The sequence below is a fragment of the Poeciliopsis prolifica genome, unplaced genomic scaffold (genome assembly GCF_027474105.1).
Source record: "Poeciliopsis prolifica strain line A6 unplaced genomic scaffold, Auburn_PproV2 SCAFFOLD008, whole genome shotgun sequence".
NCBI classification, from domain to species: Eukaryota; Metazoa; Chordata; class Actinopteri; order Cyprinodontiformes; family Poeciliidae; genus Poeciliopsis; species Poeciliopsis prolifica.
Window position 1 is genome coordinate 2,938,266 of NW_026562383.1, and position 15,567 is coordinate 2,953,832.

The 15,567-nt window shown below is 41.1% G+C and overlaps 1 protein-coding gene across 1 annotated transcript in view; it reads left to right on the top strand.

Moving 5' to 3' along the window:
- LOC129362342 (BMP/retinoic acid-inducible neural-specific protein 3-like) overlaps positions 1-1,332 on the top strand; it is a 36,209-nt gene extending 34,877 nt beyond the window's left edge. Inside the window, exon 7 of the mRNA XM_055033834.1 lies at positions 44-1,332. Coding sequence (XP_054889809.1) covers positions 44-1,169 — 1,126 coding nt within the window. The 3' untranslated portion in view covers positions 1,170-1,332. The remainder of the gene's footprint in view (positions 1-43) is intronic.
- Positions 1,333-15,567: the final 14,235 nt, after the last annotated feature.

Below are 15,567 nucleotides of genomic sequence, written 5' to 3' on the forward strand. Positions count from 1 at the left end.
AGACCCGGGGCCTCCTCAATCAGTTTGTCGTCTCTCCCCATAGATCCCTGCACTTCTGGTTGAACCGTGCTCTCTCCACGCTCTACTGCAGCGAGAACAAGCAGTTGGGCGTTTACAGCGAGAGGAGCCGCAGCTGCTCCTGCCTCTACGACCACCCGTCATGCCAGGGGCCGCTGCCCTGCTCCGTGGGCGACGGCCCCCGCTGCGCCTCCTGCTCTGCCGAGAACCGGACCCGGTGCGCCGGCTGCAACCCGGGCTTCACCCTGACCCAGGGGGCGTGCCGCCCCACCGTGCCCGACCCCACCGACCCTTACCTGGGCATGGAGAGCGACAGAGACCTGCAGGACCTGGAGTTGCACTTCCTGATCCAGCGCCGCGACCCGCGCCTCGCGCTGCACGGCGTGTTTGTGAGCAACGACGTGCGCGTCAACACCTGGTTCGACCCCTCGTGGAGGAAGAGGATGCTGCTGACGCTCAAGAGCAACCGGGTCAAATCCAACCGGGTCCACCTGCTCCTGGGACTCGCCCTGCAGTTCTGCCTCACCAGGAACAGCACCCTGGAGCCCACCCTGTCGCTGTTCGTCAATCCTTTCGGGGGCAGCCATTCCGAGAGCTGGACCATGCCGATCGGTCAGCACGGATATCCCGACTGGGAGCGCACCAGGCTGGACATCCCGTTGGACTGCTACAACTGGACCCTGACTCTGGGAAACAGGTGGAAGAGCTTTTTTGAGACCGTCCACTTCTACCTGAGGAGTTACAACAGGGACTCGGCGGGAGGAAGCAAGAACGCGAGTCTGTACAGCGATCCACCTGAGGACCCGGAGCCGTCCAGCAACGTCGGCTACATGAAGGTGAACAGCATGCAGCTGTTCGGGTACAGCGTGCACTTTGACCCCGAAGCCATCCAGGACCTGATCCTGCAGATAGACTACCCGTACACTCAGGGATCCCAGGATTCGGCTCTGCTGCAGCTGGTGGAGCTGCGTTACCGCATCAACCGCCTGTCTCCACCGGGGGCGCCGCACGTGGACTTATTCGCCTGCCTGCTCCGTCACAGGCTCAAGCTGTCCGGCGCCGACGTGACGCGGATACTCACTGCCCTGCAAGCTTTCAGTGCCAAACATCCAAACTACACAGAATATGAGGCGAATAAGCTGTGCAGCTAATGGCCTCGCCACTCAATGCTTTTCTTTTTTTTACTCTTTTCTCGGCACAGAAGAGACTAGCATCCCTGGGCAGCTGGATCATATTGTGTCATGTGTTTGGTATGTTGTTTACGGCTGTGCTGTACATACACAACGTGCAATTAAATTTGATGTTTTTTTAATATATATTTTCAGTTGCAGGTTTCTGGAGCTCCTTTACCAAAAAGTAAAATATTTTTAAAAAATCATCTTCATATATGACGCCTTTGAAAAGTATTCACCCCTTGAAATTCTTCCCATTTTGCCATGTTATCTCAATATTTTAATGGGAAATCTGGACCTTTTCTGTATTTTTTTTACTATAAAAAACTGACAATTCAGTGTTTATCCTTAAAAAGTCTTGAATGAATGTATCTAAAATTAAGGCCTTAAAATGTCTTAAATTTGTAGAAAAAATTTAATTGACTTTCAATCCGTTAACTACAATTAAGACTAAATGCAAAGATATCTTTATTCTATCTAATAAGTTTGCGCTCAGACATCTTTATTGCATTCTGTGACATGAGACGGTTGAGGTGACTGGTAACTTACTGCTAACATAGCCTTGCTTGCTAGCTTTTCCACATATATGCATTCATATATGTGTGACGCTGTCTATATATGTGTATGGACAGATGTGTGACACACTGAATGCGTGCCTTGATGGAAAGTGCTGCGGCGTTTTCTGTCAAATATCCTAATTTGGCTCATAAAAAAGCCAAATCCAAACCTTTCATTCACTCTCAAGTAAAAAACGACGTAAAGTGATGTTAAGATCGCCGAAGTTCTTTTATCACTCCCCACGTAAAAATCATATTTTCTGGGAAAAATCATTAAAATAAAACCTGAACTGGCAGGAAATTACCAGGACAGATCTGAGATTGTGTGAACTCTTTGTGTAAACATTTCGGTCAACATTAAAGAGATTTTTACTGGAGTTAATGTTACATTTACTCGCATTTCTGTTAATCCAAAACTGAAATTTTCCATAATTCACAAGAGGTCATTTACCAGGACAGAGCTGTTACTTAAAAACTTCGGTTTTTAAGTAACAGCTGGTTTAACCCTTAATATAAGGGTTAAACCTTACAATAAACCTCCTTGCATATTCACAAACTTATGTTATTTTAAAGCTCGTGCATTTCCAAAACACTCAACTTTGTATTATAAATTAAATATCACAATTATAACGGAAATACACTGTCTCAGACATTGTATATTAAATAAATAGTTAGTTTGTTCGGTTCAAAGAGATCGCACTGACATTTGAATTCTTCACATGAAAACATTCAAGGGCCGTGAAAACTTTTCCAAGAACTCTGTACTTTAGCACTTACAGACTCTCCTCTGGATAAACTTTGAGCGTCTGAAATGTGTATTTTTCTTTTTCACACATCACAACAAAAACACATCATGTTCAGATTGTATTCTTCCTCCCCCTCACACACACACCGTTCCTCTCCTTCCCACTTGAGAGTCTGAGTGGTGTGTGTGCTGTGTTGTTCTTGCCCATCTGGAACCTCCGAACACAAGGTCCCCATTCTCCATTCAGCGAGCGGCATCGCCACTGATTACTAAGTATATAGTGAGAGGAAGGAGGGCTGGGAGTTGCCTTCTTCGGTTCCTCCGCCGTCCCTGTACGCCATTCACAGTTACTGTGATGGATGAGTGGGGCAGCTGCAGAGACATGCCCGGCATCAAACAACAGCACAGGGAGGATATGAGCCGCTCGCGCTCGCCCAGCGCCTCGGCGATTGCGGGGCCTCGCGCTCTCTCTCTCTCTCTATATATATCTCTCTTTTCAGAGCGGTTCTGGCCAAAATGGAAATCAACTTCAATCCCCCCAGAGGGCCGTCGGCGCCGCCGTGGTGCTGCTTTGATTGGGCTGGCATCTAGGTGAGCTCGCGAGGCGAAACGTGCGGCTCCATCAACATTCGCCGCACGCGCCGTCCGTCTCCCGAGATTGAAGGCAGACACAATTTTCTCCGATGCCGCCATTCCGAGGGAACGGGAGCGAGGGCCGGGCGACGGTGTTTGGATTGCGAGGCGAGCGGCTCCAAGGCAGCCCACACGCACGGTTACTGTACGATGCGCCCGGCCTGATATGGTAATCTGAAATCGGTTTACGTGGCACACGATCGATTGTCGGGGCTTAAAACTGCGCTCGAGGCACCGACTTCATTACAAGTTTTAGCACCACTTCCAACAGGCTGCTTTTCAAGCTTCGGCATTGATTTTTCAGTGTTCAGTGGCCGGTTTTCAGACACAGCTCTGTCTCCAGGCTGTGAGCCTTTTTATTGAGTTATCAAACATAACACGAGTATTGGCTAATTTAGTGCTCTCTCTGAATAATCACCCTTTATAGTTGTGTTTTACACCCCCCCTCATGTTCTCGTTAAGTTAAAGTTGGTAAAGCTGCAGCTGGAGTACTCAACCAACTAAAAAGTTTTGCACCATGTTCAGAAAGGACTGCAGGGAAAAAGAGAGAAAAAAATAACGTTAGAAAAATCTGGACCGGTTCCCAGGAAAGGGTTAAGTCCTTGGGTTTAATAGGGAGCATCTGCTGTGCTTTTAAACCTTTTAAACAAGCAAATATTCTGCATCTGGGCATGAAAATGTGCTGCAGAGTCGTTGGAAATGCTCCAGAGCAGCTCTGCCGTGCTGGGAAGAAGGGAATAAGAAGCAGCGGTAGCGCTGCTTCCATTTGGAAGGCAAATATGGGTTTATAGACTCACCTCATCCCGCTAATCAGTCTGTAAAACTTTCAGCCTGTTATTGGTCGGAGCTGCTTCGCCGGGCATCCGCCTTCACTGATTTGCTTTCAGGGTCACGGCACAGAACACGGCGAGAAACGACGTGTTGATGACCCGTTCCGAACGGCATGACTAAAACTTCACCCCCCCACCCTGAATGACCTCTTAGCCCAACATGATGAATTATTTTTAGAAGAGCGGTACGGCGTGGCGTTTGTAAAGTTTGCATAGCAGGAAAAAAGAAATTATGATTGTACAGCAATATTTTGGTTTCTTTAGCCTATGGGTGTTTATGTTTCAGTCGTATTTTCGCCATGTTAATCATAGATATATGAGTGTCGCTGCTTCAGTAGAAAGTTTTTACCCCAAAAACATAAATAATTCATTTTCATAGAAATAATTTCCTCTAATGAAATCAAAAACAGGAACTCAAACTTTTCATATTTGCTAAATATTTACATATGAACCCGAATATGTTGATGAACAATAATGAAATAATTCCCAAACTATTTGGCGAGCTAAATGTTTAGTTTTTAAATTTTGCTCTGCATTAATAATTAATTCATAAATAAATGAAGTAATAATTCAGTGACACCCAGGTTTAAGCCAATCAATCTGTTGGCTATATTTAGATGGAAAACATTTTACAAATTGGCAAAAGACGCTGATCTTGACTGTTTTGTTTAGCCTTCAGGAAAATGGTAAAAAAAAAAAAAAACGCAATGACTTCGGTGGAAGCGATTTTGTCTTTTCATCAACTTGGCGACATCCAGCGAAGGGTTTACGTTCTTTACTTGATCTGCCCTCCGTGAAGAAGCCGTTTAACGTTCCTGCAGCGACGACAATGCGCAACATTATCCTGAAAAATAGCCAAACCTCCTCCGAACTGACGGAATGAGAAAAATGATATTCTGCCCGTCTGATTCCCGCAGAGGTAATGACTGTCAGCAGCCGTGGCTCCATCTGACATGCAGCCGTGCATCATCCACGACCGTCAAAATATGCTTGTTATCTTCATTTCTTTTCATGTTTCACTGAAAGTGGCATCAAACGCAAACTCCAGCACCGTCACCTCGGTGGAGGAATCGTCAACTGATCCCACTTTCGTTCAGTGATGCCGTCTTCACAATGGAGGTAGGTTTCATTTGTTTCCCTTTTTGTTGTTTTTAATTTCACGTTCCTGTCGTAAGCATTAGCCACTTTCACCAAACGTTTCTGTCAAACAGCTGAAAGCCAGGCCTCTCTGAGTTCATTAGCCACCAGTGGAGCTGTCCCACACAGATGGAAGCTCTCGGAAGCTGCAGAACCGCAGGAGGTTTTGCGATTCTGGCTGCTCTGAAGCATAAAACACATCAGCAATGTCAAAAAAAAACAAAAAAAAAAACAGAGAAGATGAATTCTGCCTCTGTGCCTTTTAGCCCCTTGTAGATTATTGCTGCGAATTTGCTTTAAACTGCTTCAGCTCGCTGCGTAAATTTGGTCATATGTGTTAAAAAAAACAAAACATGTTTGTTTCTATTTGACAGCAAATAATTGATGTTTTTCTATAGTTCCAAGTAAATCCAGGCTGGAAGGGAGTAGGTCACACGAGGGGCATCTGGATTATTTTTACTAACACTCATTGGACGTCGTGCTGAAGCGTGCGGTCCGATCCGATGTGTGGGTCTGGTGAGAACTGCTGCGTGTCAAATGTTTGACAGTGGGGCTCCTGTGTGGTGGGATCCTGCAGCCAGCTGGCCAGCCGTCTGCTGTCCACTACCTCACAGCCCTCAACAGCACAGCTGCCTTACATAAGCTGGCTGTTGCAAGTTATAGTTGATTGATATTATTCAAATTGGATTAAAGTGTCATGAAGATTCAATTTTTTGTTGTGCTATTAAATTAATAGACAGTATTGTGTGTCTTTGAATCATTATAATTAATTTCAGAGCTAGTTTGTCTGGTCAGCTCCATTAAAGGAAATCTACTTAATAAGGATGTTCCACATTATTGAGCAGGCCACAGGATTCAAGCAATATGTGAAAGAGAAAGGATCTCTGCTGACGAAAATCATCAGACAGTGCAGCGCCGTATGACAAGGTCTGATGATTGGCAGCTCTTCTTCTCTTCAGTGTCTCTGTTAGCTTCTTGGCGCAGCTTCGTTCTCCTTCACCGCTTCGGTTCAGTGACACACCGGCTGATGACGTTGCTGTGATTCACTTGTCCGGTGTTTGATTTACAGATATTTAGTGTTTTATTGAGGATTTGCGGACAGATGTTTTGGCAGTGCTGTGGTCGTGTCACAGCAGCAACTTTTCTTAAAAAAAAATGTTTTATTGTTCTTCCATCGAAGGACAACAGAATATTGCTCTTATAAACATGTAATGACTAAAATCATGATACCCTCTCTGTGTATCTGTAAGGAAAATGAACCCATTTAAATAATTTCGGAACAGTGAATCCGGCGGTGAACAGTGGAAAATCAACATGAGTGGCAAATTAGGTGAAACATATGAAGACTGATGATCAAGGGGCACAGCAGGTCGATGGCATGATGAAAATTACTAGAGCTGAGCGTCAATAAAAACGATCAAATAAAACTAGCAACAGGGAAGAAACTAAAGAGGACATAACAATAAACCAAGAGAGGATGAAACTGATCAAAGAAAACTAAATGGAAGTGAATGAAGAACAAATAAAGCAAGAATAAACTAAGAAACTAAAGTAAAAGCAGAGGAATAAACTTGTATGGCAAGACCTTACGAGCAATAATTAATACAGAAAACTATGTGGCAAGAATAAACAGACACTGTTTTCAGATAAAAAGTGAAATAATGGGTTTGTTGAGGCCATATCTAGTGCTGGGAAGGAATATATCATGCAGACCATGACACTAATAAGGAGCTTATTGCTTATTTATGTTCTTAATTAGATTTGATGAAATTTCTTTCTTCAATATTATTTTTTATGACATTGTTAATATCATGAAACTGATGACTCTGTAACACTTTCAATTTGACTCATTGGAAGTTGATTAAAAACCAGCTTTGTTCTTTGTGATTTCTGTCCAGTAAAACTATTCATCTGCAGATCAATAGACAGGTCAATATCACAAATATCATCTGTGTTTCTGTCTCATACTTGTTTGGCATTAAAAGGATCTGTTTTTCCACTGAAAGTTCTGGTTTGCCATGTGGGAGACATTTTATGGCTGATACTCTGAAGTCCCGTTCTCCTGAAGGCAGCACGGAGCTGCACCACCAGAGACGCACAGAAACACTGGAGAGAATTAGAGTTATGATTGATATAGTTGGAGTTCAATCCACGTTTTAATGTTGCAGCACACAGTTCTTTTGCAAATAGTTCAAAGCTTAAATTGGCGTTGAGCTGACCTGAGTTGACCGTTTGGTTATAAATTGGTAGAGGTTCCCCCTGGCGGTCTGCGAAAGGACTTTGTGGACACACACACGTCCAGAAATCGCGCGCCGACTGTTCGCCTCCAGCTGAAGTAGGGGACGGCCTTCAGAAGGCTCTGTGTGGTAAAGGTTCACTTTTTCAGCCTTCACGATTTGTTCACGCTGCAAAAACACAAAGTTGTATCAAGTGTGTTTAGCTGGTTTCCGGAGTGCACTTGAAAAAAGGCAGAGCTACCTCACAGGTAGCCTTGCAGCAGGATAAAGGAGCTCATTTTAAGTCAATAACTCTTGAATATGGATCAAAAGCACGAGAGCCACTGGCAGAGATTTTCACTCATTAAGTGGGGAAAAAAAAACAGTTAAAAGTTGAACGATCTGCCAGTGAAACTAGTCCTTTGTTTACAGCGATATTCAAGAATTATTGACTAAAACGAGCACTTGAGTCTTGCTGAAAAGTTACTTTGGAAGGTAGTTGCATCTTATTTCATGTGAACAAAGATATTTACCTCAGAGACGAGGCAAAAATATTTGGTAAGATTTTGTGTTTTGGCTCTAAGATGAATGTCCGCCTGACTTGAGGTCAACAAACGTCTTTTGCCACGCTCTGTGTTCGTCCACCTTCTGAACGGACATTTCTAATCCTGCGTAGAACGGCTTCGGCTGACGTTTGTCCAGTCTGCAAATACCAGCTCATTTGCAATGTTGCACTCGCCCGGCGTTCTGTGATGATAATTAATCATCCAAGAAGAAGAAGAAGAATAGTTTCAAGACCAAACAAATAATTACATGAGCTAAAAACAGCCGCAGTCGGAGCCGAGAGGAAATCAAGTGTTCAAAGGCGAACGTGCAGACGTCTCCTGGGTGCTGAGATTGAAACACAGAAGTGCGAGTGAGAGAGCAGATGGTAATAGGGAGACGTCTTTTGAACAAGTATCCCGCCGTTACTGAGAGCCATTGAAAGACAAATTCTGTTCACACGCTCCCGATTATTAGCAGCAGGCTAGTCTGAAGCTGGAGACGGGGGACAAATGTTTGAGAGTCAAACTCAAGTCGCATCCGAATGACAAAAAAAAACAAAGATTTGAGATTCAACTTGCAGACGCATTGATTCGTATTCTCACGTAACCGGGGTGAAAACCAGCTAATAGTCCCTAATCGAGCCTCCAAGCCCTGGACAGGGCAGTAGAATATTCCAACGCGGCTCGTAATAGTTTTTAAAAAATATATCTATAGATAAAATGTTAAAAGTCACAATTGAATTGTAACATTTTTTTTAGAATTACAGACAACTGTACAGGACTTCACTTCCTTACCTATAATAAAGGAGTCTCATAGTCGACATGTTAGTGATGAGAAAATTGTTATTTAAGTCATGAGAAACATGGACTGAAGAAAAACGACTAATTGACTGAAGTGAGCTGAGTGTTCATGTGTTAAACACTCCAGAAGGATGGAATGAAAAACACAAATGTTACTACAGAAAGACAAAAGAATTTATTGAAGAATATAAAAATGTTTTCAACAGCAATGGCAAAAACAAGCAGTTTTACTTTGACTGTTCCCCTCGGATTAGATTACAGCAATTTCACTGCTTCGTACATTTTTTTCTCCCCATTCATTGAGGCTCTGAAAGATAGGACTGAGGTTTAAAGGTATTGGATTTTCTTTAACCACCGAGAGCTTAACCTCTAAGCTTTTGAATAAACCTTTTAAAAAGCTTCAAAATAAATCCTAAAGGATTATGGGTAATAAAAAGGCAAGGAACAGGAGTGTCAGCTTGAAAGGAAACCAGTTTTTGGAATAATCATATGTGCTCCCTGAAAATAGAGGAGTAATGAAAAACAGTACAACGCCCTTTGAACTGTTTCGTATTTTCTCATGCTGCATCTACAGGCTTTAATAATGTGAAGTTTGTTCATATCCACCCTCAGCACTAGACTCTGATACCCCTTAATAAAACACAGGTACCTGCCTTCTTACCTCACGTTGTCCACCTGGTTGTGGTTTAATCTCAGTGTGAGCGCGGCCATTCCTTGAAGAGGCCAGAGGATTTTGTAAGACAACAAACGGCATCATGGAGACCAAGGAAAACAGCAGGGAGGTCAGGGAGGAAGTGCAGAGACTTAGGTTATAAAAGGATTTCTTCCCCTAAAGCAAGGAGAGGATTGATCAGAGGCAATTATCTGCAGCGAACCTCTCTACAGCACAACCTGCATTTCAAGGATCTGTGCTTTATGGAACAGATATGCTGCTGTAAAATGACTCAGACTGGCATACAGGAGGAAAATGACGTTGATCAGACATTGTCGTCTGCCTGTCGTTTTAGCAACGATGGTGACGGAAGTGGACGAAGACGTTGAGTCTGTGCTGGCCACGCCTCCACTTCTCTCTTTGGTCAGCGCAGGATGGTCGTTTACATCCATTGCCAGCGATTTCCGGAAAGCTTCATAGCATCAAACTGGTGCTCTGCATATGTCGTGGCCAAACGTTAAGAGATTTAAGTTTGAAATACCTAAATGTCAATGTAATAGCTGAGAGCTCAGACTTCCTACACGAATCAAAGTGTAGAACACGGCTGAAAACTTGATGACATTTCCTCTTAAAATGCTTTGAACTGCCTAATTAAATAGTTAAAACAGGAAATCTGCCTTAACAGGTTTCACCGTTCGTATTGCTTGGCGTTACAGAAAAAACAATGCAGCATAACAGCGTAAAATTCTTTCAATTTGAGGATACAAGCATAATGGTTAGCGTGCTAACTATTACGTTAGCATATTTAGCATTTTTTTTCCGACTTTGGTCGTTCGTTCTCTATTTATACAACTTTAAAGTAAAAAAAAAATCTTCAATAGTTATTTCAAGTCTAAATTAGTGTGTCATTATTTTGTACAGATCATTCTTCTGCTTGACATTTAAGGTTTTTTTTGTTTGTTTTTTTTAATCAAAAGTGAATCTCTTTTTTTTTAATCACAATTGATTTGTAAAAGCAAGAAAATAAATCGTCCAAGAACAAAAAAATAGTTTGTGTACACACTACAAATACCTTATGAGACAATTACATCACATGTTAAATGAGATTAAGATATAAAACCTCTGATCAACATGATATACTATAAATATTTCTACCATCAGCATAGAAAGCTGAGGAAAACTCCAGGCTCTCAACTTTCATCTCAGCTGTCACTAATTTTTTAATTCACAGCATCCATTTGCTCCACCAAAGATTTTGCTCAACTGTCTCTCCTTCTTGCCCACCTCTTCCAGGGTTAAGACCTCAGTATCACTTTTATCAATATCCTGGAAGCTGCAGGATCTGTGCAATGGTTCTGCAATAAAAACAAAATTCACTGTTAAAGATACTTTACCATGAACACTAACACTGAACTGAACAGCACCATAAATAATAAATCTTATTGAACAGCCAATACAGAGACTAAATGCTTTTTATCACACGTATTTATTTTGCGAGCTATAGTTTGAAAAAGACAAAACATCTAAAGATATCTTAAAAATTGACACAGGACATAAATAAGTCTGAGTGCAGTCACATGTTAAATACTCAGATTGCGCTGCAGTTGGCAGGTGCATCAAAAAAAGAGGATGAGTTCACTGAGAGCTGCTGCAGGATCAATTTGTTGAATAATGTGTGGGAAACAAAAGAGAAAAAAACTCATTTGCATGTCACCAAAACAAAGCAAATAATTGTAAATGGCAAAACCATCAGAATCACACCAACTACAATTGGTTGAGAAATACTTACAGTTAACAAATATGATCATCTACAGCAATTTTCTATGAATAATTAAACTGCATTTAATTGCCCTTCAGATATTGAAACATTATTTATTTTTCTGCCTACATTAAAAATTCTCAATTAACATAATTCTGGACTAATGAACAACAATTTAAGATCGACAGCACTTTCTCCACTGCCACTGCTAAAACTACAGTTATTATTGCTATTGTTATTTGTATGGTTGAAAATATGTAGGCTATGATTTGACATCAAACACATCATGTCTAATGGTGATTTTACTGCAAAAATGTGTTTTCCATGACAACCATGATGGCCATCCTGAAAAAAAAAAGAATTTCACACAAACTCACAGAAATACTCAACGCATCCAGAATTCGTCTGGATTCCCCACATTTTTTGATGTGAATAAACTGTGCAGCCAGTTTCGACAAAGTGGTTTAGATCAAAGTGTATTTGCTCTGTTTTCTATTTATATTATTTAGTGAACATTAATGAACAAGTAAAGTCAGTGCGCTGATTAGCCCAAGGCTGTTTTCCCATCTGTTGTCCCTGAATGGGTTTTTCAAAGTCACTCTAATAAAAAAACAACAATATAACAGATAATGAATATAAAACTCCCTCAACATTTAAACCTTTCACATAAATCACATTTAGAATCTTCGGTTAGAAAATGACCAGAAATTGCCGTCAATAGTCAAGGTGCATGCCACACGTTAAAGTATAATTTACCTTCCATTTTACAATTACTCACCACTTCTTGAGGATTTTTCACATAAAGTCAGCCTATACAACAGACTACAGTCTCACAGGGCTGTGTCCGTTTGTAATTGTTGGCAGACTGAATGGGACTCTGCAGGAAGTCCTTTAACTCTGCAGGTTAAAGTGAACTGAAGCAGGCAGAAATTGCATGTAGCTGTTAGAAAAACATCCACCCATTGTGATAGCGAACATTTACAACGAACAGACTTTCAGTTCCAGGGAGCCTCATTCAGAGCTGCCTGGGGCTGTGTGGGTTGTCCAGAGGTCATCTTTTCTCCTGGACGCTCTTGACGCCTCTGGAGTTCACATTAAGACTTCTCGCCGTAAATTGTGGAAAATGAATCATTTCAGGCTGCATTTGATCTTAGTTGTCGATGCAAAGATGAGAACGACACATCAGAAGTATGTTGTTATTTTTTTATTCGGTAAAAGAAGAAAATGAACGTCCGGGCCGGATTTCTTCCGTCTCATATTCAAATGTGCCGGCTGACCTTGTGTGCTGTTGAATTCATGAGTGCAAAGAAAATCACTTTTATTATTATGAGAAATGTTAACTGTGAAAAGAAACAACAACAAAATGTTATTCGTTCAGCAGTGTGGTGAGAATATTATATCTTATTAAATGTCTCCAAATTAAAAAAACATTTTATGAAAACAAATCTGAGAAAATCTGGTAGAATAAGTGGCAAAAGACCATTTAAGAAAGGAATTGTCAAAAAAAAAAAGAAAGAAATGTGACTTTAAAATCTAACAGTACTTCTTAATAAAAGAAATAAGTTGAACTTAAATATTCAGAAACCTTGTGATTGCTTATTTCTATCAACTCATGAAACTCAAAAATGAATTTTTAAAGTAACAACTCGGTTGATTTACATTGTTGTAAGTAATGATAAATAATTCAGTTTTGTTTAAATGAAAGCACCATTGAGCATCGACTACTTATTGATCATTTTTAGATTTGTATTGTTTTCTGTACTGTGTGTTTATAAATCAGAACATGATACACAATAAAAAGACGACAAAAAATCTAAAAAAAAATGTTCTCACGAAGTTCAGCGAACCGAGATCATTTGTTGATTGTTCAGATAAAAGTAGAGAGAGGTTTAGTCTGATTTCTCTTCAGACAGTGAGACTGAAATGTGTATTTAAATTCTTAAATTCTCGACAAAAACCACACGATGAGCAAATTATTTATCAAACTCAGCTGTTTTAACGCGTTGCGCCGCTTTGCCAAAAATAAGATTTGTTGATGCTTCTTGCCGGGCAGCGCATGTTTTCTTTTCCTTTGAAATAGAAATCAACAGATTTTTACCGGCGTCTCGCTTCAGCTGCAGCAAAACGGCTGGAACCTTAAAAGAGCCAAACAGAGATGGGGGAGGCTGCTGCTATCTGTCAGCTGATGCTGTAAGACATTTCTTTTCTGAACAAATGAAAAACACACAAAAAGACATGACAGCAGTCCCAGAACGACAACCAGCAGCACATGGACTTTCATCTGACTGAGAGTTTATGAACGACGACCATTGTCGCGACAAGGCTCACTCATTATAGTCCAAGCAACACAGGAAGTGACTCACTTCAAATCAAAGATCAAAACAAATGCATGTTCTGTCATGATGGCCCATATGACAGTCGCAACAATGCTAGGAATGTGTTATTTAGCAACAAAAGCAAAAGGAGGTGAAGTGAAAATTTGACTTTAGCCACAAACTGAGAGTCTGTGGTTCCAGTATAACTTCAATCAAATTTGATCATTTTAACCTGAAATTAATAATGTTCAGGTTCCTATGTAGATGGGGAAAGGGGACTTTCAAATTTTGAGATTGATGTCCACATTTATTTTTAAAAACATTCTGAGCTTGTAAAGTAAAAAAAAATTAAATTGACTTTTGAAACTCAAGTTTTTGGTGGGGAAAAATTTCTGAGGTCAACCTCAAAAGCATTAGCGTTAGCTCCTGGGAGGAGTTTTTATGTGTTTAGCACTGTAAACAATTACATGACATATATTCATATTTCAGAGATGATTGCTAGGAGTATGTTACATTCACTGACCACTAGGTTTCCTCATAGAGGAGGACCACCTCTTTGTTTCTCAGCCTGATGTCACCTGGAGCCACTTCTTGCATAAAAGCTTCGCTGATCAATTTCTGTGGCATGGCTGACTCTGAATTGAAGACTCGGGTTTGCTATTCTGTTCTTTGCATGTTGAATTGGGAGTTTGATGAGGGTTCTCTGCCATTTTCTTTTGACTAATTTCTTCCCCGTTTTTGAGGCCAGCTGGAGAGTTTAGTGATTTGTTGTTTTGGCCTCAGAAATCTTGCCGTTTATTTTCCCCCTTGTGTTCTTAAGGCTCTGAGCCAGTAGAAAAACATAAAAATAATCAACATAAGTTGAGATTTCCTCTGGTTATTGAATTCCCCCACCTTGTTTGTTCCACATTGCGTTGCACCCTGTGCCAGCCCAGACTGACTGACATGGCATCATCAGTGAGAAATCAGTAGAATCTACTTATTTGATCTGTCTGGTGAAATTTAAGAACATGTCTGAAGTCATTTTTGTCTTTCAACTGTAGAAGACCTCGGGTTTTGACTAAGCTGCTGTGGTCTTGTGTGTTTGTCACTGCACAAGGACACGACAGTAATAAAAAAAACTGAAACCTTAAGTGTGACTATATACACATGCACACAAGTGTTATTGGTGAGGGTAAAAAATCAAAAGCTAGTACAAGTATTATACAAAAATATTACTAAATATATATATGAGATAACAATAAAACCAATATTGAACTGATAAGACAAAACAGTAAGGAAAGAACTTAGGTTAGAGGTCATCTACTTGTTGTCATGTAGATGAAAGTTCAGATTTTCTGTTTGCTGATTTTCATTTATTTTGTCATCAAATAAAAACACACAGTTTTTGATTGTTGAACAAACGACTGCTTTTACACAGCAAATAGAGTTGATGACGATGGTTCGGTCGTTCAATCAGATAATCATCGTCTCCAAGCCCAGACCGCCGCTGCTGGACATCCAAACCGGCTCAACGCCTCGCCCAGCATTTCCATTGTTTTCTCTGTTTTGGTTGATAATATTATGAACGCCTGTAGCCATTTTTTCTGCTGGCATTGTGCATCACTAAACACATCCTGCCTTCAAACTGGTCGGCGAAATCCGCATGAAAACGTTGCCATAATTTTTTGGTACGGTGATATTATGTGGGCATGTTCCGGCTGCAGAGCACTTTTCTGTGGTGCTGGTGGAATGATCACTCCAAGATCCTCTAAGAGACGGGATGCTTGTGTGGTACCTTCATTTCTTTCATGTCCATCATTGTTCGCAGTTACTTATCATTTGGACAACACAGGGTTGGTCTTGATCTGTCGTTTCGCTTGCAGAGTCGTCACAGGAGCCTCCTCTACTTGGCTGAGCAGCTACAGTGTCTGATAAGTCATTACACTGTAAGGCCTCAGGTGGGATTAGTGGAAATGTTCCGTGAGCTGAGAGCCTTCCCCCTTTCTCACAACCCACTTTCCTGTCACTTCACGAGCAACAAAGGCCACCTGAGCCAAAAAACAAAACCAAACCATTTTACTGATAGTTCAAAGTCTCAGCTTGAGGAATGTCAAATATGGAAAGTGTGTGCATGGAGGACAAGAGTGTGCTTAAGTATTGTTAGTTATATTTGACACTAATATGATGTGGGTGGAGTCTGGAAGC